The 23797-nt window shown below is 42.8% G+C and overlaps 1 protein-coding gene across 1 annotated transcript in view; it reads right to left on the reverse strand.

The window, feature by feature from the left end:
- The window catches only part of plxna3 (plexin A3), a 94537-nt gene that overhangs the window by 61509 nt on the left and 9231 nt on the right, over positions 1-23797 (reverse strand). The window contains exons 2-6 of the mRNA XM_061838169.1: positions 11898-12279; positions 11638-11828; positions 8319-8866; positions 6317-6481; positions 4382-4564 (exon numbers count right to left, since the gene is read on the reverse strand). Of these exons, the coding sequence (XP_061694153.1) occupies positions 4382-4564; positions 6317-6481; positions 8319-8866; positions 11638-11828; positions 11898-12205 (1395 nt within the window). The 5' untranslated portion in view covers positions 12206-12279. The remainder of the gene's footprint in view (positions 1-4381; positions 4565-6316; positions 6482-8318; positions 8867-11637; positions 11829-11897; positions 12280-23797) is intronic.

Genomic DNA, 23797 nt, shown 5'->3' on the forward strand with positions numbered 1-23797 from the left:
ATAGTTTCATGAAAGGCGCGACATAAAATACATGTATTATTTTTGTTTTTCATTCATTCATCTTCCATTCCGCTTCATCTCACACGGGTCGTGGGTGCACTGTCTCCTATCTCACCTGACTTCAGGTGATTAAATCAACCTGTCATACGTGTTTTGGAATGTGGGAGGAAACGTGAAGAAAACCCACACAGAGAGCATGCAAACTCCACACAGGGGAGGCCGGATTTGAACCCAGGTCCTGAGAGGTATGTACTAACCAGTCGAGTACCGTGCCGCCGTATTATTATTATTATTCATTCATGCATTCATTTTCCGGATAGCTTATCCTCACTAGTGCTGAAGCCTATCCCAGGTATCTTTGGGAGAGAAGTGGGGTACACCCTAAGCTGGTTGCCACCCAATCACAGGGCACATATAAATAACCATTAGCACTCATATTCACACCTAAGGGCACTTTAGAGTCTTTAATGAACCTACAATGCACGTTTTTGCGATGAGGGAGGAAACCCGAGTGCCCAGAGAAAACCCACATGGGCAGGGGGGAGAACATACAAACTCCACACAGACCAGTCCTCACAACAGTGAAGCAGACGCTCTAACCACTCGTCAAAACGTGCTGCCCTCACATTTGTACCAATGGCCAATTTAGAGTTTTCAATGAACCTATTATGCATGTTTTTGGGATGTGGTAGGAAACCTGAGTACACAGGCTGGAATTTGAACCCCGATCCTCAGAACTGAGGCAGATGTGCTAACCAGTTGTCCACCGTTCCACCTATTATTATTATCATTCCATCCATCCATTCATCCATCCATCCATTTTCTTAGTCGCTTATCCTCACAAGGGTCGCAGGAGTGCTGGAGCCAATCCTACTTTTCATCAGGCAGGAGACAGGGTACCCCAAGATCTGGTTGTCAGCCAACCACAGGGCACATGGAGACATACAACCGTCATATTCACAATCACACCTAGGGTCAATTTCGAGTGTCCAATTAATGTTGCATGTTTTTAGGATGTGGGAGGAAACTGGAGTGCCCGGAGAAAACCCACGCAGGCACGAGGAGAACATGCAAACCCCACACAGGCGAGGACGGGATTGAACCCTGGACCTCAGAACTGTGAGGTCTACGCTTTACAGCTGCTCCACCATGCTCCCTATTATTATTATTATCATTGTAATTATTATCAAGTGGATTTCAGGCTGTTGTGTTCAGGACCAATAAAGTATGTATAGTTTCGCCAGGATACATCTGCAACCTGCAAAAATGAGTTTTGGGGCATGCTGAGATTGTTAAAATGTCAATCTGACAGCCCGCATGTCATCATTATTATGGTAACGTACACAGAACATGATCTAAAGTGAAGAGTCTTCAGTGACACATCCACTAATTCTTCTATCATCTCCATGGCAACAGCATAATAATTAATGCTTCTTGGGTTGTGTGTGAGCATATGCCTGTTTCAGCAGGGAATTCTAGGAACGTTAATTTCGACACTTACTGAGACACGAGTGCTGACAAACATGCACAATGGGAACAGGAAACAATGTCTGACACAAAGAAGTTTTTGTAGAAAAATAAATAAATTATATATATATGTTCCTATCTTATGTATACATATATATGTAATCATCCGCGCACACACGTACGTAGACACTTACACATGCACACACACACACAGATGAGTTTCCATTCTTTCCATGAAAAAAAAAACATTCCCATTCATCTATCAATCAATTTCAAGAGTGCTTGTCCTGGTTAGGGTAGCAAGTAAACTAGAACCAATCCCCGCTGACCCTGGAATGCTCACTAGCCAATGTTAGGGCAGTTGTGGACAAAAAAAAAAAAAAAAGCATTCCCACTCCTATTCCTACCAGGACAATTTCTTGATCTTCAAATAAGGGATAAAAGGGAAGAAAAGGTCAGGTCTAGATTTGAACCCAGAACCTCAGAACTGTGAAGCTAATATGCAAATCACCAGACCACCATGCCACACACATTTCTTGTCATGTCCTCCTTGAAACACAACAATGCTTCCTTTTGTGTGTCTGTCTGTCCTCAGCTAGCTCCATTGCCTTGGCAGTACTATGGAGCTGTCAGGCTAGGAGCTAGCAACGTTAGCACGGTGACACCATCCGCAATACTTGCGTGTGGCAGGCATACACGGAGTTCCTCCCATGTTCGCATTTAGACAGGGTGTGTCAGCCCACTGACCACACGCATGCACATGCACACGCACACACAAACCATGAAATATCGTACTGGAGTTTTCTGTTCAGACCACACACACTTTTATGATTACGTGTTTCAATGTGTGTCCTTGGGGACAATGTTTATGGATTGTGTTTATGGATAAAAAAAAATTAGAGAAAGAGAGCAATGGAATAAGCCAAGGACGAAAAGAATGTGTGTGTTTAGTTTGTTTTTATGAGACGCACACACACATACACACACTCCTGGGTAAACATTTGTTCGTGACCAACAACTTTCAACGGGAGTACGTGATGAGGATGTGTGTCTGTACGTCAAATGACTATGATAAAGTCAAATCATAATGGTGGTGTTGCACAATACGAAATTAAGGAAATATAGCTCCCCAGTTGTCCTTCGCAAAGACAAAATAAATCTGTGTTTGTGTATGTTTGTCTCAGCGTATAGGTGTGTGTCTGCGTGTGCGTGCGTGTATGTGCATGCGATCACCACAGCGTGTCTCCTCTCTACCCTCTACTGTTTGTTTTGAAAAGATGATCGCGCGAGAACACGCACGCATCTGCATGCATGTACAAACACACACACATATGCATCTGCAAACACACACAGATAGAGCCCTCCCCACACATACTCAAAGCCAATCAGTTGTCAGTAGAGTACAGGTCTTATCACTATCTGCCCATCGAAATGTATTTACTGTACAGTAGATGTACTTCTGTCGACCCACCTCATCCCTCTGGCCTGAAATCAAAGTGTAAGTGTGTGTCTCTTTGTATTGCTATCCTTGACTGCGTGCGCGCGTGTGTGTAGGGAGACAGGGAGGGGGGCTGCATGGCAAGTGGAGGCACGGCGGGTGGATCAGTGTACCAAATGGCCCAGTGGTTGAGAACTACCTCCTTGCTACAAACTGTTTTCGACTGACGTCACACACCATCCGATTTAGAACGCGGGCACCATCTTTGTTTGGTGAATTCGCGTAAACACACATAGCTAAGCAGGAATCATTTCAGAAAGGCGTATGAATGGGGGTGCACTGTTATGTTATCGGTTGCTCAAACGAAAGTGGGCGTTGTAAAGCGTCTTTCTTTCGACTGCCAGCTGTGATCAAGAACCAGTGGGAGAAAACGGAGCAGTTAGCAACCAAACGGCGACAACTGTGGCTGTCTCGCATTCGTAGAGCTGAACGAGCAGCCAAGCGCAATACTCGTATGTGAATGCAACGCATGTCTCCAAAATCAGTATTTTCTGCTTTATAGTAAAAAGTTTTCAAAAAACGAGCAACCGCACCGTTAGCTGTTTCGTGAGTTGAGTGACAAATGTAGCCGTGGAAGTGGAGAAAAAGGTGCGGGCTCCACTTGGGACTCATCCCGTTCAAACTTCTCTCTCTCCCTCTCGGTATCAAAAACGAAAATAATAACTTACACCTCTTTCTTTGGTATATTCAACATAATTGAACAACGCTGACTAAAATCACGCAGTACATACTGTATTTAAATTGTATTGTGCGGTACACTAACCTTAGCAATGTGGAGACACACGTTGCTTATAATGGATACCGCCCCATGACGAAGCCAGCCATTGATGAATTGGTCGTAGGCCTCCAGACCTTTGTAATTCTTTAGTTGGTCCACAGTATAAGCCCTTGTTGAGAAGAGGAGCTAGTGGACAATGTCTGGATAGGGTACCAACGCCCACATTTGTGTGTCTCCAAGGCATATCGGTCAATATTGTCGATCAAAACGCACTTCTTGTCATAACGGTCTCTTGAAACAACATCTAATGAGCACCGATAACTTTAAGTCTTTTTAGCCATCATGCTAACAGTCATACGAACATTTGTGTAACTCTGGTCTATATGCAAAGAGCATGAGAGTGAACCCATCCAACACGGCCAGGTGCCCCAGATGTAGTCACGTGGTTGAAAACAGTCTATTCTTGACCCCTTTTGCATTGTCTCGATAGGAGAAGGTGGAAAAGAAAAGAACACTGTTCCTGTGGAAAATGATGCAAGTTAATGCCACAGTTTCAGCGCTTATTTGGTTCTAAACAAAGACGAAAAAAAATCCCAAAAGGAAAAGTTTTTGTCCCTTTGGGATTTACTTTAAGGCTACATAGCCCAGTGTGGTTGGAGTTCTATACATGAAAATTGTAATCCAAAAAAAGCGCTCACCTTCTTCAACTGGCCACTGCGTGTCCCCACAAAAACCACAGTGTGCTCGCCGTATGTGTACGCCGCCACAGCACCCATGCCCTCCGTGCGGTCTTCGAACAATGGACTCCCCTCAATGACCCGCAGACCCCCCAGCGGCTGATTCAGCACCAAGCCACAGAAGTCGTCTCCGATCTGCTTCGGCTGATCAAACACAATGACAGCTTCTTAATATACGATGGCCTTTTAAAGGAGACAAAAGATGTAAAAGAAATTTTTGAATGTGTTATACAGTATATAAATTGTTTTGTTTCTGGAATGCCATTCTCCCCAGTAACTGTTAAATTGGACAAACAAGTCAATCTTTTGTTATTATCATTTCCAAAAGGACATGCATGGATGACAGTATGTTGGCTTTGAAACACTTGACCTACATTTTGTTAGCGTCACAGCATAATTCAATTATTGTCAAAATTGTAATTTAAAAAATGCAATTATTCCATATTTTCTTCATCTCTGCGTCGATTCTCAGGTACCCAGGTCATTTGAAAAAGTTGAATCAAGGCAAGTGGGCTGTTTTTGTTTGTTGAACTTGTTTTTTTTTCTTTGTTTTCACAAGAAGTTTTTTTTAAAAATGACTTCATTTTGCTATCAGGCTAACTATCTATGTGGCTAAATTTGAATATTTTGAATTTTGTTCTATGAAATTGTATTTATCTAATTCCAACATTTCAGTCCCCATTTCTTTTGGTTCCACTGCTTCCAGTATTTGTTTGTGAATGTCACAGTTATCGGTCCAGGAAATACCGAATCAGTAGTGCTGGCCAATGGAACGCAAACTATGATAGCCGTGGGTCTGTTTCTTTAACCAAATCGTGATGACATTAACCTCACAGGCCCAGATAGGTGGCCCACAACAGCATCTGCATTCTGATTGGTTAGTCAGAGCAAAACTTGTTCTCACGGAATTCAACCAGGCAAACAACCCTCAATTTGTATACATTTCTTTCATTGTATACATTTCTTTCATTCATTTTTCAAATGGCATATACTCACTAGGGTCATGGGCGTCCTGGAGCCTATCCCACCCTGAAAACTAGTTGGCAACCAATTGCAGGGCACATATAAATAAATCAAGCGACCATGCATGTTTTAGCAATGTGGGAGGAAACCGGAGTGCCCAGTAAAAGGTAAAAGAATCAACATTTTACAGAGCATTTGGTTCCATCCATTACTCTTTTCCTTGCGTCTTGTTTAAATAAATGTTTTACCCTTGTCGTGTGAAATTATTTTTCATGCCAAAATGCTGAGTCCCGGTGCGTACCCTTCAAAATAAAAGGCTACATGATTGAAACAGGAAGTCAAGTTAAAACTTGCACATCTGAGGTGTAAAGCAGTCACAAATAACTATCTAATAACGCCATGATTAGCTTTTAGCAGAAACAATAATTAATTAAATGTCACACAGAATGCCTTTTAGTTCATAGGTTTGCTATTGATCCTGGTTATAAAGAAGATTGTAAGTTATGGGGCAAGCTGCTATGAAAATGGATATTCATAATTTAGGACACCTTTTTTTTTTTTTTTTTAAACCATGAAAACTTTTTTGACCCAGCCCCTAAATGAATCAGAATTGAGAATCGTTTGGAGCCGGAATCGCTCATATTCAAACGACGCCCAACCGGACCGGTGATATTTAATATGTATAAGCACACTCACTTTATTGACTTGGGGGAATGGAGTATGCGCAAGTCTCCAATGACCCGCACAAAGAGTGGCTAAACTGCTCACTAGTTGATTTTCAGCTAAGATGTCACCGAGCTATTATACGGGACTTGTAGTCTTGAGTTATGAAAAAATATATACTTCATCTCTCATTTAAATAAGTGGACATCTGTAAGACACACATAGAACGAGTGAGGGGGGTGTATCTTGAACAAATGGGATGTAACTCACTGTATGGATGCAGGGCAACTCCTTGTTGAGTAACCATGGCAACGAGAGGCGGCCCTCCCCACGGTAGCAGGAGCGTATCCTCTCTCTCATGGCCAGGTTGATGTCATGCAGTGTGAACAGACACAGGAGCGTCTCTCTGGGCGGGTTTGAGCGGTTTTTCTGACCCTGAACAAGACACACACACATACGTGAAAGCAGCCAATCAAATGGAGCGACGTCCTCTGGAGGCACATCATGACGAAGAAAATCAAGTGAATCAATTATTCGTAAACTTCTTACACTAAGGTCCACTTAAAAAAATCCATCCATCCATTTTCTTAGCCGCTCATCCTCACAAGAATCATGGGAGTGCTGGAGCCTATCCCAGTTGTCATCGGGCAAGAGGAGGCGAGTACACCCTGAGCTGGTTGCCAGCCAATCGCAGGGCACAAAGAGACAAACAACCATTCGCACTCACAATCTCACCTAAGACCAATTTGGATTCTCCAATTAATGCATGTTTTTGAGATGTGGGAGGAAACGAGAGTGCCCGGAGAAAACACACACAGGCATGGGTAGAACATGCAAACTCCACACAGGTCGGGCCGGGATTTGAAACCCGGTCCTCAGAACCGTTAGGCTAATGCCACAACCAGACAACCCACTGCGCCGCCTCAAAACAATCCTACGGATTCCAAGTACCACTATCAATACCAACATTAAAATTTCGGTGCAATGTTGGGCTACGTGTTCACCCCCCCAAAAAAACGATATAATAACTATCATTAGAGGCCACTATAACATGACCCGCGACTGACATTACATTAACTACACTTAAATACATCTATCCATCCATCAATTTTCTTCACCGCTTATCCTCACGAGGGTCGCGGGGAGTGCTGGAGCCTATCCCAGCTGTCAATGGGCAGGAGGCGGGGTACGCCCTGAACTGGTTGCCAGCCAATCGCAGGGCACATTGAGACAAACAGCCGCACTCACAATCACACCGAGGGGCAATTTAGAGTGTCCAATTAATGTTGCATTTTTTTGGAATGTGTGAGGAAACCCAGGCAGGCACGGGGAGAACATGCAAATTCCACACAGGCAAGTCCGGGATTAAACCCGAAACCTCAGAACTGTGAGGCCAATGCTTTACCAGCTGACCCACCGTGCCACCAACTTAAATATAGGAAAATTAAAAACTGCACTTAAAAGATTCATTTAAAATGTATTGCACATAAAAATTAAACAACAATTGTACCTAAATTAATGTTTAGAAAAACATTTAGTTACAGATTAAAGGGTGTTTTCAGATGTGGGTTTTTTTTTCAGTTACTTGTTGCATCTAACCCTAACCTGAAACTCTCGGTATAAACCTAACACTATTATAATAGTAAAATAATGTCTGTAAAAAAATAATACCCTCTCTGGCCTCATCTTGGATTTCTAAATTGAATTTTAAGAAACCACAGCGCCTGAGGAAGAACAATCCATCTAGAACAAAAGGTGTGACTAACAAAGTGCTCTGTCATTTGCTGTGTACTCGCAGGCAAACACATGGCAAAGCTTTTGTCGGAGCTTGTACATCTGCGCGGCTTCACGCTCATCTATTAACTTGGGCTTCAAGAGCTTTGCTGAAACTATGGTGGAAGATACATCCACCAGAAAAAAAAAATGCTTATCCTTTGCTTGCTAACAACTTGGCATAAGACTAGCAAACAGAAGAAGAGCAAGGGACTCAACGAAGCTGAGGATTTAAAAGTGATGCCAAATTAGAAACATTTATGCTTGACAGGTAAATTTATCACCTTTTTTTGATCACCAAATAATCTCACATTCCAAAAAATAAAGCCATAGCATTGAGTATTATAGGAACACTATTACGAATAATGCAATGTAACGTGCTGTTTGAGATGTGATTGTATCAAGTAGTTATTGCTAAGAACGTCACCACATACGACGCACTGAGTCCCACAACAAGAAGCTTGCGTACCACATTTTGAGACTGGCGGAAATAAGTCACCTGGGAGAAGATGACAAACAGGACATCGTCTTCTTCCGACAGGCCAAGCGCCTGAGCCAAGTGCCGTCCTGGTTTTTGTTTGTAGGCAGCCTGGACCAGTCGGTACTCCACGCCGTCCTTGGTGCATCCTAGAGGGAATTCCACATACGAGTAGAACTCCGTGTCGTTGGAGCACATCCTGACGATCTTGGAGGTAAAGAACTTCTCTCCGCCGGCATCCATCTGCGTCAGCTGTGTGTCCAGCTGCAGCGTCAGGAAGTAGACATAAGTGCGGCTGGAGAAGCCGTAGACGTAGTAGATGTCGAAGGCGGGATAGAGGGACAGCGTGTCCGACGGGATCTTGATCTGCGATGACACAAACTCGTCCTGGTAGACCAGCGAGAACATGTTGACGCTCTCCTCGTCGGCCACCAGCTTCCTGCTGGACAGCGTGGGGAAGTACTCCGACTTTCCGTCGATGGCGGCACCGATGAAGAGACGGCTGCCACCCTTTGCCGCTTTCTTTCTCTTGGGGTCATTGGTCCAGTCGTCCTCACCGACAACCACACCTGGAGAGGGTCGTCGTTACCGGCTAACCAACACATATGCCTATCTTAACTCACCGCTGTCAACTATACCCAGTGGTTAATTTTGGTTCATTGGCTCGCTCTTCACTCACACAGACGACAGACAGAGAGCGCTTTTGTACATTCAGTGTTATGGATTGCATAAATATTTAACTACCATAGTTTTGCAACCATAAATCTCACCATATTAAGAGGGGCAGTTTCACTTATGGGTACTATTTCGGTATTCATCACATACATAAGGCACATCGCAATATCAGGCAGAGGCGTGGCAAAAGATACGCTATCTAATCTTAAAACATATTGTGGCGCCAGTGAGGCACTGAGGAAGAAATGCACTTGCATTCCACCACAAAACGAGTCATTTGTCAGCATGTCATGCACAATCACCCCTACAGTAAAAGGAATGACACATCTACAAAATAGTAAAATTAAAAAAAAGCAACTAAGCAAATAACTGACACAAAACACTTACATCATGAGGGCCGCAAAGCATGCTGTGACCGCAGCAATACAATACTATACAATAAAATACTTTAGCATCAGTGGGAGGCTGGAGGCGTTCCCAGCATGCTTTGTGGCACTAAGGATGTAAATAGCATTTAAGGTGCATGTTTTGTGTCAATTATTTCTTCAGTCATTGTTTTAGTTTTATTATTTACTAGTTACGCTATTTTGTTTGCTGTGGTGTGATCATTTTTGTTTGGATATGACAACGTGATTGTGCATGAAATGTTGACTAATGACTTACCTGCACCTGTCATTGTGTGGGGGAATGTAAGGTCGGCCTTCTGCTTACAAAAATAAAAGTGCTACTGTTCCTTGCTCCCTAGTGAGCAGCAATAATGTAACCAGTGTGTTCTGTTGCACTTTATTGGAGTAGTCACACAACAACATTGACAGATTTTGGAACGCATAAAGCGTGGCGCATGATAGAGCGCCCTGTCCTATTCAGAGAAAAAAAGTGTGCCTTATGGCTGTGGGAATACGGTATATGATCTGATAGTTTGTTGTCCACATATGTATTGCTTTAATTTTGCTTTGTTTTACTCCTGCTATTAGCCAGTTTGGCATCACAATTGAGAATCTAGTCTCAGCTGCCTGATCGGGATACATGAACGAATAAAAATAAATACCTTCAGTTTACGGGTTTGTTTAACACTCTCCTGATTTCCTTCATGAGGATAAACTCTGGACATGCCGCCAACCACTTACAGGCCACATATAGACAAATAGCCATTCATACTCACATTCCCATGGAAGGACAATTTATGTGGATGAATCTCTTCCATGAATCTAACATGCATGTTTTTGGAATGTGAAAAGAAGCTGCAAGACATGCAAACTCCACCCAGGAAGTTGAGAGTCTGCATTCAAACCCCTAGCCTCAGAACTAGAAAAAAAATCATTTGCAACTAAATTCAAAATCGATTTGTTGTGTCTCACAATTATAAAGTAAGTCATCCGCTGGGTCACTCAGTTATTTTGTCATTCATGCAACGCCCAAAATAATGTAGGAGAAGTGGCTTGTGGTGGAAGCACTGTAAAGCCGATGTTTGTTTTGTTAGACATGACTGGGGCAGAGAGGGGCAGCACGGTGAGTGGTTAGCACATCTGCCTCACAGTTCTGAAGACCCAGCCTCAAACCCGACGTTGCCTGCCTGGAGTTTGGATGTTCTCCCAGTGCCTGCGTGGGTTTTCCTAGGGTACTCCGATTTCCTCTCACATCCCAAAAAAATGGCATGGTAGGTTGAGTTGGAGACTCTAAATTGTCCAAAGGTGTGAATGTTAGTGGTTGTCTGTTTACGTGTCCTGTGATTGGCTGGCGACCAGTTCAGGGTATATCCCACCACTCACCCTTACAGATGGCACAGTTCCCAGCACGCCCACAACCGAAGCAAGGATAAGCGGTCAAGAAAATGAATGAATGAATGCCCAGCCCAGGTGTCAATGAAAGGACCGTAACATCGAATACGAGTCAACACAGTCAAGGGGTTGAGTGTTGGGTGACTACGCCATTGGGGAAGGGATAAATTTAACATGTACCAGACCAACATGTCACATTACCTAATTGAAATACTAACCCATTTTATGTTTAAACAGTTTAATAAACAAACAGATTGATCAAATTAAAACAAATTATTGCCAAGAATTCATTTATGTACAGTAATAGAGCATAACTAGGCATGAAAGTAAATTTTACTGGATATCTGGTAGAATTAATTTAAAAACATCTATATTCTGCAGATATTTTACAACATAAATTTGTATGATTTTTTTGTATTAGTCCATGGCCTCCTGTCAGGATATTTGACATTTAAATTAATAATGAATTTTTTAAAAAGCTCTGGAATGTTTATGTAACCGCTTGTTTGTGCACATTCCCCCCATTGCCAATATGACGTAATGTCCTGTTTTTTTAATAAAGAGATGAGAATATTTTTCAACCAGTATATCTCAAATAATCGATTATCAAAATAATCGCTAGTTGCAGCCCAACTCAGAAATGTAATCCTTAATGTGCAAACCACTTATCCACCGAGCAGCCCAGACTCCTTCTATCATAATAATTTTATGCAGCTTGCTCCAACCTAACTGTATTTAAATAAAATAGCTTCACTTCTATGTGTCACTTCGCTTGTTTTATCACATCCTTTGGGTGAGCCATGACACTCGACGCTGATCCGATTTCAAAACTCGATTGCCGTTTTGACACATGCTGGTGCGGAGGAAGTGTGCGAAGACATGCCTACCTGCCATCCCGTCAGCCTCTCTGGCACCGGACAAATAGTGCTCTTTCCGGTGGTGAGGCTCCCCCAGTTTAAAGAGGTCCTCCAGCCGGAGAAACTGGCAGACGCCCTGCCAGATGGAGCCGCATGCCACCAGCCTGTTGCCAGTGTAGTCCACCAATAGGAGCTTGTTCACGTTGTCCAACGACTCCAGGCTGAGGACACACACAAGTTATCAGACAGACAGACAGAGAGAGTCTTGTGACAATCGAGGTGAGACAGACCGGTGAGCGCAGGCCCTGACGCTGGGTGGAGGGTAACACTTGGCGTTGTCCTCCACCGGCCCGGTCATGTGACTCCTCATCTCAGTGAGATTGGCAGATAGCTTGAGAACTCGGTTGACGGCTCCGACGAAAACCTCGCCTGTCCTCTTGTGGACGGTCAGGTGGGTGAGGGAGGTGTCAAAAACCCGGTACGCCGCTCGGCCACCTGCCGCCAGCAGGGGGGTAGGCGGTGCTGCCGGAGCGCAGAGAAGGAGGAGGGGCCAGGAGAGCAGGAGGAGCGAGAGGATGGGGATGGGAGAGGGAAGCATGGCGGGAGACGGACGAGACGGGAAAAGAAGGAGGAGCTGTCCACAGGTGGATGAAGCGTGTCAACAGGTCATGACTGCAAAACAAAGAAAATGGCCACCATTATACATGGTTTACTTTAGAGCAGGATTGGTGCCATGAGAGATCACGAGGTGTGCCAAGGGGAATGAACCAACTTCTCCCTATTGACCTGAAAATGATCATTTATTCAAGTGATACAGCGTGTCTTTGTTCATCAGTGTCGATCAGAAACATACAATGAGAGGCAGATCAATTACATGCTGTTACACAAAATGGCAGAAATTCCAGATCTGACACTGAAGAACAGAAACTGAACAGTTGGTACTTTGGAGGTGTCTTAGAGTCTTCACAGGTCTCTGGTAACACCACAAAACTCTGCTAGAATTGGTGCGAGTTGATTTTTAGAAAAAGTGTCACGAGGTCATGTAATTAGTAATCCCATTTTTGTTTGTGGCAGGACACGCCTCACTCAATATTACTGGCTGCGGGACACATGCGGCTGAAAAATGATAGGCTTATGAATCTTGGGTCAATACGTCTTACTGCTTTCAGGGACGAAAGAAATATGTGCTTCAAGTGTGGCTAACCCTAATATGAATCTTATTAATCCCAGCCCCTCCGAATCCTAAACCATCAGAAACTGCTTTAACACCAACCGCAACTATAATAAACTACTTTGTTTTTAATTTGTACAAATGTGATACGGCGGACCAGTGGGGCAACTGGTTAGAGCATTGGCCTCACAGTTCTGGGGACCAGGGTTCAAGCGGCTCAGAAAATGGATGGATGGGTGGACAAAAGTGATACACAGCTGAAATGGTCATCCCGTTATATTTGCGCGGGCAGGAGCCAATCAAGTTACAGTGGCGTGCAGCGTTCCTAAGAGTGCAGTGGGGTCAGAAAAGTGGCTAACTATAACAACAACTAACTCGGCAACACCAATTTTCCCTTGCTTTGTCCCAACACTGTTGCGCCGCCCATTTGCCCTTAGGGCGGGACAGATCGAGTAATGTTTAGTACGTTCTGTCCTGACAATAAGGTTGGTACTTTGTCCAAGGTTTTCGGGTTGCAATTCACTTGCATTGACGCCTTATGTGTCTGCATGCTTGTTGTGTGTTCACCCACAAACAGTTGGACGTGTATCCGGCTTGGAAGTACAGCTCAAAGACAGGGTAAAATGTAAAACCACCAGCACGAGTAGAGGATGTGACGGAAAAAAAAATTGAAAAAGCACCGGATTCCCAACACAACAGTGAAAACTGTTGACAGACTTTTTTATAGTCTGTAAGCATTGCTTCAAACATATCATATTTTAAGCACCTGGAGCAACCCATCAGTGGAAATTCAGCTACTGTGGGTCAAAGACAAAGAAGAAGAGGAAAGAGGATTCTTTGGCAGAAGAAGAAGAGGAATGCATAGAGCCTAGAACTTAGTGTAGGAATTTTGAATGTTGGGACTATGACAAGAAAAACGCAGGAGTTTAGGAGAAAAGTTGACGTATTGTGCATCAAAGAGAGCAGGTGGAAAAATAGTAAGGCTAAAAGTTTAGGAACAGGGTTTTAATTATTTTACCATGGAGTAGATGGAAAGAGAAATTGTGTCTTTGTGGATCTAGAGAAAGCCTATGACAGAGTACCAAAAGAGTAACTGTGGTACTGCATGTGTAAGTCTGGTGTGGCAGAGAAATATGTTAGAATAGTACAGGACACGCATGGGGGAAGCACACTTGTACAACCTGAATTAGGTTATGCCCTATATAAAATGGATGGAGAAGATTGAAGAAAACATAGATGTTTAGGTACAGATACAATGATATCCATGTAAATAAGTGTTTGTCTGTGGAAGCAGAGGGAGGTGGAATACACGTGTGAATGATAAGAACAGTCGTGCCTCGGCCTCAGTTTGAGCCAGGAAAACCTCTGTAGTTGTGACTGAAGGAGAGAAGAAGTGGAAACTAAAGTTAATGTTGGTGCCTTAGTGGTAATTGGAGATCTCGGGTCTGTGACTCCCAAAGTGGGCAAGCAGCCCAAGCAGATTCCAATAACATTTGAGACCTCTACACAGAAGTGTACTGTCCTAAAATTATCATTTGTACGCCAGGAAATTAACTAGAACCTTTGAAACTGGTGTGATAACTAAATCTATCTTTTTTCTGTAGCACTTGTTCTCATTAATGTCGCAGAAAAAATGGAGCCTATTATAGTTGAATTTATGCGAGACTGGCCACAATTATCTTCATAACAATGTTTTGGTATTATTTTATTAATTCTGCTTTCACATTGTTTTGCATATGACAAGAAAGGAGCCTACTGGAAGGCAATCACAGAGTCATTGGCGCTGAACATGACCAATGACATGGTGCCCATTTATATACTATGCAAAATGAGACATTGATCCACATGTTGGAAACGATGCCTCCAGAGAGATCCGTAAGGAGTGTCATGTTTCTCTTCATTTCTGGCAGTTGGTGGCTCATTTCATGTTCAATTGTTCACCATTCATCCGTACATTCTCTGAGCAGCTTATCCTGATTCGGTATTTGCACGTTGTGAAAAGGAGGGATACGAACGAATCAGTGGTATAATTGTGACTTGTTAATGGTATTTACTTTCTTTGTACGCAAAAGATGGAAAAAATGATTACATTTTTTTACTTTTTGTGTAGGTGTACTGCATGACTCAGTGGAGGTACATTTGCACAAAAATAAGATTGCAGGGTGATGTATGGTCAAATGAAACTGAAGAGCACTTCAAGAAACACACACACAGGTCCATCTGTCGACCGCTCCTCTCTGGTGTCCCCCACAGCCCAACAGGCTAATTAGTTAATGTGCTGATCTTTCACTGCTTCTTTGGGCTTCACGGTGTGCGCGTGCGTGTGTGTGTGAATGTGCGCTTGTGTGCGAGCACGTGCGGCCATGACTGCTGTGCTGGACTAAAGCTTCATGAGTGACATGGTGGTGGGTTCCGTCTCTACCACAGCTGCAAGGAAATAAGGATGAGGGGCGCGAGTGCAAAATGATAACCAACACACTGGCTAGTAAGCGTCTCTATTACTGTTTACTTACTTATTACTGTAAGAATGTTTTCTTCCAGGGGTAGACAACCCTTTGTATACACGGTTAATTTCTAAAATGGGAGATGGAGGCCTGGTCCCGTAAAATAACAAGGCATTCTCATTTTTAACATCCATTTTCAACACCACTTATCCTGGTTAGGGTCGCTGCAGCCTATTTTCAGGCAAAAGGCAGATTTACACTGTGAACTGAGAAACAGTCAGGCACAGGGCACATCCAGACATGAACAACCATTTTCACTTACATTCACACCATCACTGAGTTTGAATTGAACCCACGCTGCCTTCAACAAAGTCAAGCCAGTGTCCGATCACACTCACATTCACACCTATGAGTTCTTTAGGAGTTTTCAATTACCGTATTTTCCGCAATATAAGGCTCACTTAAAAGCCTTTAATTTTCCCCAAAAACGATGGTGCACATTTTAATCCAATGCACCTTATGTGTGCATTGAGTTATGTTGTCTGACTTTGGTAAGCGGTCTGCATGATTGACTGTCGGACAATTTTCCCTGACATGGACGTAATACGGAAAGTACGTACGCCGGCAGCGATAGATGGTGTTTTTGTTTTCAGAGAAGGTGTTTTAGCATGCTCCCTACAATAGGGTGCACCTTATGTATGCGTTAAGTATTGTCAGGGGCATGGCCAAACCACTGCCATGGGCGGTGCCACCTCTGACAGCTGTGTTGCATGTTGGACACTAGTTGACCAAGCACTTAAGTGGTGAATTTGTCATCGGCATTTGCCAGTTCGTTGCATATGCTTTACTGCATCCTGGGATACTACTCCGCTACTGTGCGTAAGTTTGCAAGTTTAGTGTAGAGTAATCTTTTGTCACAGCGAGGCTGTGGCTCTTTAGTTTGACCACGTCTTGTCCATGTTAGTTTGCCTCATAGTCATCGGACATTGTGAACGTTTTTGGATCTTGCCTGTTGCCTAGCGTTTTTGTTCTTCCACCTGTTTTGGACTGCCTTTTCGTGTTCGACCTCCTTCTGGAATAAAACTATTCTTAATATCATGCTCTTGCCTCGGAGTGCTGCATTCGTCTCTGCCCCTGTGCCACTGGATTACGACAAGTACAGAAACAGACCACGTAATTGAGACTGCGCTCTATAATACGCTGCGCTTTATGGTGTGGAAAATACAGTGACCTACCATGCATGTTTTAGGCATGTGGGACGAATATGGAGTGCCCGGAGAAAAGCCACGCTGGCAGGGGAAGAACATGAAAACTAACGAAAACTGTGAGACAGAGGTACTATACAGTCATCCACCATGCCACCTTGTATTAGTTACATTCTAATAAGTGTACTTATTAGAACTTGTTTTTTCAGAAAAACTTCTAAATGTATATGCAAGTTTGCTTAATCACGCTAGTGTAATTAAGGCTGTTTTTAAATAGCGGATAAAAAAACTGTGTCACTTTGGGGGTTTCGAAGCGCAGACTATATTAAAATTTTTGGGCTATTTAGGCCACCATAGTGTGAGTGCCGAACATAGACTTAGTATAAAACTGTCAATTTAATTTAAAATAAACACCTTGGCTTTGGCATACAAGTGTCCAGAAAAAGCCCCTCTGACAGCTACTTCGCTTTGACCCAATTTTGGAGCCACTTAGTCCATATTTGGTTATGATCACCCCCTTGCCACTGATTCTCTGCACTACACGAGTGTAGAGGACCCAATTGTGCAGGGATGGCCAATAAGTCAGCGATTAAGAGCCCCATTTTTTACTGTGTTACTGCAAAGAACCACATCATAAACATGAACATCATTCCATCCTCACTTACACACATACCCTTGGTCGGATAGATTTATTGTAAACATATCACACACACCAACATAAAAAGAAAAATCGCCTCTTACAGAGTACCAAGACCACAGGCCAATAATTTAAAAAAGTTAAAATTGTGTGCTCTTTCTCACACAAACTACCACTTCAACTAAGTCTTGTCTTGTACATCACAACTCTCATCTAATGAAACACTAAAATATGAACATGATTGGAGGTCTGGGTCCAACTGAATCAGTAGCCAGGCTAATGTCTGATATTCTCTGCTCAACAGTGTTGCGGTACAGCTGAAGATGTGAGACCATTTGTTTCAGATTGATGTTTTCAGAACACAAGATTTAAGTGACATCACCATCAGTTTTTAATTATTTTTCCTTTATTGTATGGCTTCTTGGCCCTTGCAATACTCCAAGCCAGTTTGACATGATGCAAGCATTAGTCTCTGGATGCTTCATTATTTTTTTTTTAAACTGCATCTGCTTTTCTGTCTAATTTTTCAAAGTGACAAACTTGTGACTGCGAAGTTCAATCCCTTTCGGAAATTCCAGCTCGGTGTTAGCGTGGAGTGAGATGAGATGAAGTGAAGATCTGAAGCTGTGAAATGCGAGAGATGTCTGACACAAACAGCAGAGAGTGGCTTACTGTTGCGCTCAACAAAAAAAATCTGAGCTCTCCCGCTCCTGTGTTTATGCATATATTTCCGTTTGCAACTGCATTTTTTTCCATGCCATTTTGAGAGCAAAATTGACAAATTATTTTCTGTTGAGATCACCACCCGACTGGGAAACTTATTTTCATTCAATGTGCATCCCAGTTTAGCGAAAATACTGTTAACGTTTCCTGTTACAGTCACCTGACCGTCGTCAAAACACGAAGGGGAGACGTCTTCTCTGGGGCTGAGGTTGTCTTGCTCAGGTTAACTCCCTTCTCTCGTTGGACAGATGAAATGAGTGGTGGGAACAATAAAGCCACGAAGCACTGATTTGCAGCTCGAATGGCTTTATTGCCTCCTCTGCAAATTCTTTCAACATCAACGTCTCCTCTCCAAATTGCTATTCTTCCCCGGTCTCCATCGCTAAACTTTTCACTCTTTTCACCTGCACACGCTCTTTTTTTCTCTTCTCACCCTCCGGCTACACACGCCTGCACAGTCTCGTCTCACACACATTGAAGCACACGCTCACACACAGAGTTTGTTGTCACAATACCCAGAACAACCATATAAATTCAACCAAAGCGCGCACACAAATACCACAATAAACTCAAGCAAAGCACGCTCACAACTACCGTAACGATCTCGGGCATAAAGCGTACGCACGCACATTAAGAAAACAGAACTTCGATATGCTTCCGTGCCTTCGTGAGGGCCGCATGAAAACAATCAAAGTGCCGCATGCTGCTCAAGAGCCACGGATTTTCCACCCCTGTCAGAATAACATCTGGAACATAGGAATGCATGGATGGTTTTAAATTATATTTCACATGGTTACTGAGGCACCATAGAGACAATATTATATCCCAAACAGTAGAAAATTTGGGTTACACGGTGGATCAGCTGGAAAAGCGTTGGCCTCACAGTTCTGAGGACCCGGGTTCAATCCTGGCCCCGCCTGTGTGGAGTTTGCGTGTTCTACCCGTGCCTGCGTGGGTTTTCTCCGGGCACTCCTGTTTCCTCCCACATCCCAAAAACATGCAACATTAATTGGACACTCTAAATTGCCCCTAGGTGTGATTGTGAGTGCGACTGTTTGTCTCGATGTGCCCTGCGATTGGCTGGCAACCAGTTCAGGTTGTACCCTGCCTCCTGCCCGTTGACAGCTGGGATAGGTTCCAGCACTCCCGGCGACCCTCGCAAATAAAATGGATGGATGGATAGTAGAAAATTTTGTTGGGTAAAATACGTTGCTTTTAAGTTGTTGTTTTCTAACATCATCTCACTATCTAAAAGAGCCTGTTGCTATGTCATCAGGATCCAAATGACTCGTTAAAGTTGGCAGATTGAGACACATGAAATACACGCACACACGTCACTACAACATGCTGTCAGTGTCACCGCAGGATGTGCGTGATCATACTGTATCCACTATACTGTAAGTGTGCTTAGGGCAAACTGATACGACCCAAAGAATCTCAGTTCTTTTTAACACAAATTGGTTCTGTTGTTTTACCCTAATGACCTTGTAAACCAGTAAAAACAATTACAAAACTTGAAAAATGTGTTGCAAGGACTCCAGGAAAGTGCTGTTATAATCTTGACTGTGATTGGTCACCCTTGAAGTTAGGAGGTGTGGCTTTCAACACAACAGTCGGTGTGAGAAGTGAGTGTTAGGTGTTGAAGCTCACAACCCAACAGGGTTCCCTTTCACACAGACGCCATCCTGCTTCTAATACAATGCCTACCATCCACCCCTTCCTGTGGCAGTACCTTTCACAAACAACAGTGACAAAAAAAAAAAAACACTGATTGCGTGACTCAAAAAATCCAAAGGGCTGTTGAGGTATGAAAAAACTACAGTGGCGCTTTCAGATGTGAGTGACCCAGTCTACGGGTTTTTGATATAGCTGTAGATCAGTCAATTTTATTACATTTGAGCACAAATTTGAGATACAAACACCGGAGGGTATCATGTACGTAGGCATCAAAGTCAAATCAAGTCACTTCACAACAAGCAGCAGTTTGGCAGATAGTGAACAATTGTTTAAAAAGACACTTCAAGCTTTTTATGACCACACCCAGCTGAGGTTTACTCTCAAACTAAACATTAAACACAGAGAATTATGTGTATTTAAATCAACCACATCACTTTGCCTAGAGTTGCTCTACCTCAAAGTGCACCAGCTGGATCAAAAATGGAGCAGAACTATAGAGAATGATGTTTTCCTCATCCATTTTTAATAAAATTCGCCCATGTGTGGAATGTAAAACAAGTTCTCAATGAAAGACAACAATCTGTATAAAACGAACCTCCATGAACCCCTTTATTTTTAATGATTAAAACGCCCAGCTTTGTCAGTGTGGTTTACAAACAGCACCGGTTTCCGCTTCTGCGCTGCGCATGCGCAAGGTCGAGTTATTCATATCCGGGTCACTCAAACGCTAGTCAAACATGTCGGTTGCTAAGCGTGAAAGACAAAAATGCTCATGCCTGCTAAGGCTTTATTCTGAAGTACATGTAAAAACCGGTAAAAACCCATGAGCATTATCAATGGGAACCGAAAAATCGTTTCCCACCATTTCCCAGGACAAAAATCAACCGAACCGAAAGATCGGTTACCATACTTGCCGAAATCCTCATGCCTGATTGATTATTTTACCTTGTACTGCATATCCATGGGCGGCACGGTGGAGCAGCTGTAAAACGTTGGCCTCACAGTTCTGAGGTCCAGGAACCAATCCCAGAGAATTGCAGTCGTGTACTGCATCATGCAATGTGCTTTGCTACCCAGTTTAATCGCTGGCCCACCTCAACAGTAGCACTTCCCCCTCCTGTCACATTGCCTCTGCTTTCTCTTCTGTCGGCTTGAAAGGTCGGAGGACAAAGATTTCAAAATTTTTCTTGATAAATCTCGAACCCTTTACAAACCACATCGACCATTTCAAAGTGATTGTATAGCAGATATACAGCAGTTAAATCTTTAAATGTTTTTTTTTTGCATCCAACGCCTTCCTGTCTCGTCTCTTTCGGGCGCTGTGATGTCACGCAAGCCAAACATCCTGTTCATTCAACGTTGTGTGCTATTCTTCCATGATGTTGTTCCCTACCTTGTGTATTTGTAGTCGTGTGATTTAACAATGTCACAAAGGTTTATTGTGTGTGGCATATGGTTGTACAAATGATTTAAGCAGTGGCAAGAGTTTTTTGGGGCGGCTTTCCATGTGAAAAGGAATATGTGACTAGTGGATAGGGAAAGAAAATTGACAGGGGAAGAAACGTGGTCAGCTTTGGGTGCTTAGCGAGCATTCCAAACTGTGCTCATCACTTCGAACCAGCGTGTTTTGAGAAAGACTGAGCAGAAACCATTGCATAGAGAGGCAGAGGTTGAAACCAGCTGCAGCGCCAACAATTTTTCCAACGGCCATCAGGACTTCAACCGCCAACAAGAGAACTAAATCTCGCAGCCACCACTGTGTAGCAGCAAAGTAGTGCAGACAAAAGGGGAGTGAGCATTACCTTGTCTATACCTATGACTCTATTATGATTATTATGCACTGGGGACTAGGAAAAAAAGACCCATGCAGTACTTTTCAGTACAGTTGTCTGTACTTTTACCTATATGACAAGCCGACAAAGATTTTCCGTGCGGCGCACTACAAAAGAAAGTGAGGCGAGGGCCACACAATGTATTGGAATACTGCATTCTATGTCAAAGCCTGCGAGGTGTCACTGAAACATATAGGAATATATCAACGAATTGTCGTCCTCTAAAATATTGACTCCCCTGGGGTGCCATTATTTCAAGCCATGACTGTATAAAAACACGTGCTTTTGAAATATTGTCACATCGAGCCAGTGGCCACTCTCTTTTTCTGATGTACAGCTGCTACTTGGCAGCTTTTCGACGTCACTGTTCGACCTCTGGATCGGCTCAAACATCAGAATCAGAATCAGCTTTAATGGCAGGACGGCACAATTCTTATCTTATCTCTATAAAACTCTTGGATGAATTAGGGCAGGGACTGAGAGCCAGACCTTCTTGCAGCATGAGTGTGCAAGCACACAAATGCACTTCAGAAATGATATGATCATCATCATAAATTCCCGTAAACAAACACCTCAACTTTGTGGAAACCCTTTTAAGAGGAGTTAAAAATGTTATTACTGCAGAGTGTGGACTGATGTCATGTTAAACACAATGGATTAATAATGGGACCGTACATTCATATCTGAGTCAAGGCACGTAAGCAAAGACTTTGGGAAATATATAGTTTATTCATTCGTAGTTTCGTGCAAATAAGCGGGAGAATACTGTACCCTGTAAAAAAATACTTATACGTCTGTACTTCCTGATCCTTGAGATATTTCAGGGAGAAAAACAGCTGAATTGAAAAGATCAGGGGAGATTTCCATAATGTTCTGCCATCAACATCTTTTCTTGAGTGTTATATCAGTTATAAACAGCTGCAGTGAATTCAGAATGGTGAAGCTCGGGTTCCGACCTGAACAAAGCAGTTCTGAGAGCAGAGCATATAACTCCAATTCTAAAGTCCTTACACTGGCTTCCAGTAAGCTTTAGAATAGATTTTAAAGTTCTGCTACTGGTCTATAAATCAATAAATGATTTAGGTCCTGAATACATGAAAGAAATGCTTACGAAATACAAACCCAGTATAGCTTTGAGATCGACAGACTCAGGTCAAATAGTGGAGCACAGAGTCCAAATCAAACATGTTGAAGTAGCATTTAGCTTTTTTATGCTGGAAAAAATGGAATAAGTTGACAAATCCTTTTAACCCTAACCTAACCCCTTTTCTCATGCTTTTTAGAGTATTTCCACTTTTGATGCTATTTCTTGCACTGTAGACGGTTTTTAAATTGTCCTTTTAGTTTTTTAGTTTTATATGTATATTTTGTTTCATTTTTACTGTTTTTCCCCCATTTTAAACATTTTATTTTTTGTATTTAAATTCTTTTAATCATGTAAAGCACGTTAAGTTACCTTGTGTGTGAAATGCACTATGTAAATAAATTTGCTTCACTTTGCTTATACTGTAGTCTTTCTTGAGTTAATAAAAGGGCTGTCACGATGATTACTATATTGACTATTATTGGATGCAGAAAATGGACACAATCATTTTTCGGGACTCAATACACTGTCATTGTTGTGGTGAGCCGGTGTGCTGATCACACAGTGAGCTGACAGAGTTGTCATTAGCCGCTAGCGGACTCATAGAACACTGGTGGTGTTGGCTTCACCCAGCACTCCACAGCTTTGCTCCATATTCGGGATGTAGATTTAAACAACAGAGACAATTAAAGGTCAGAGGACAAAGATGGCATGGGGTCAGTTAAAGTTTATGCTTATATTGTTCATGTTAAGTTCCACATACACGTAATTTCCAGGAAGTTGTCAACTACAGTTTAGCTAAAAATTAGACACTCGAGGTACAGGGGTGTAGTTACTCTGTCCACCGCGAAGGCTAGCAGAAGTGACACTGCATTTGCCAAACACTTTGCGCTACTCTATAAGCAATGGCAAGCAACATGCTGAAATATGAGGAGGAGGATATCGACGCACCCACATGAACTTGCCATTTTCAAACTGTACATTTTTGAGGCGGTCAAGAGGTCGGAAACTAACAGTGATGACGACGGGGAGTCAAGTAGCAGCTGTGCAACAGAAAAAGAGAGTGACCATTTGGACGTGTAGAGCGGATTGGAAATATAGGCAGGTATGTTTGCACATCCCATAAATCCATAATTTACTCGCTCCAGCATCCTTACTTTTCGATAGAAACATAGAATCATGAATAAAATATAACAGGTATACTCATGGGGTCAGACAACTGAGGGGGGAAAAAAGCCTGTCTTTTTATACGGTCATGACTAAAAATAATGGCACCCCAGGGGTGCAATACTTTTTAGCATGACTATACGCATTATACATTCATCTATGTTTCAGTGACACGGCACACACTTTTACATATTATGCTGTATTTTTATATGGTGTGTGGCCCTCGGTCAAGTAGCTTTATAACATCCTG

Source organism: Syngnathoides biaculeatus, chromosome 2 (assembly GCF_019802595.1).
Source record: "Syngnathoides biaculeatus isolate LvHL_M chromosome 2, ASM1980259v1, whole genome shotgun sequence".
Classification (NCBI taxonomy): Eukaryota; Metazoa; Chordata; class Actinopteri; order Syngnathiformes; family Syngnathidae; genus Syngnathoides; species Syngnathoides biaculeatus.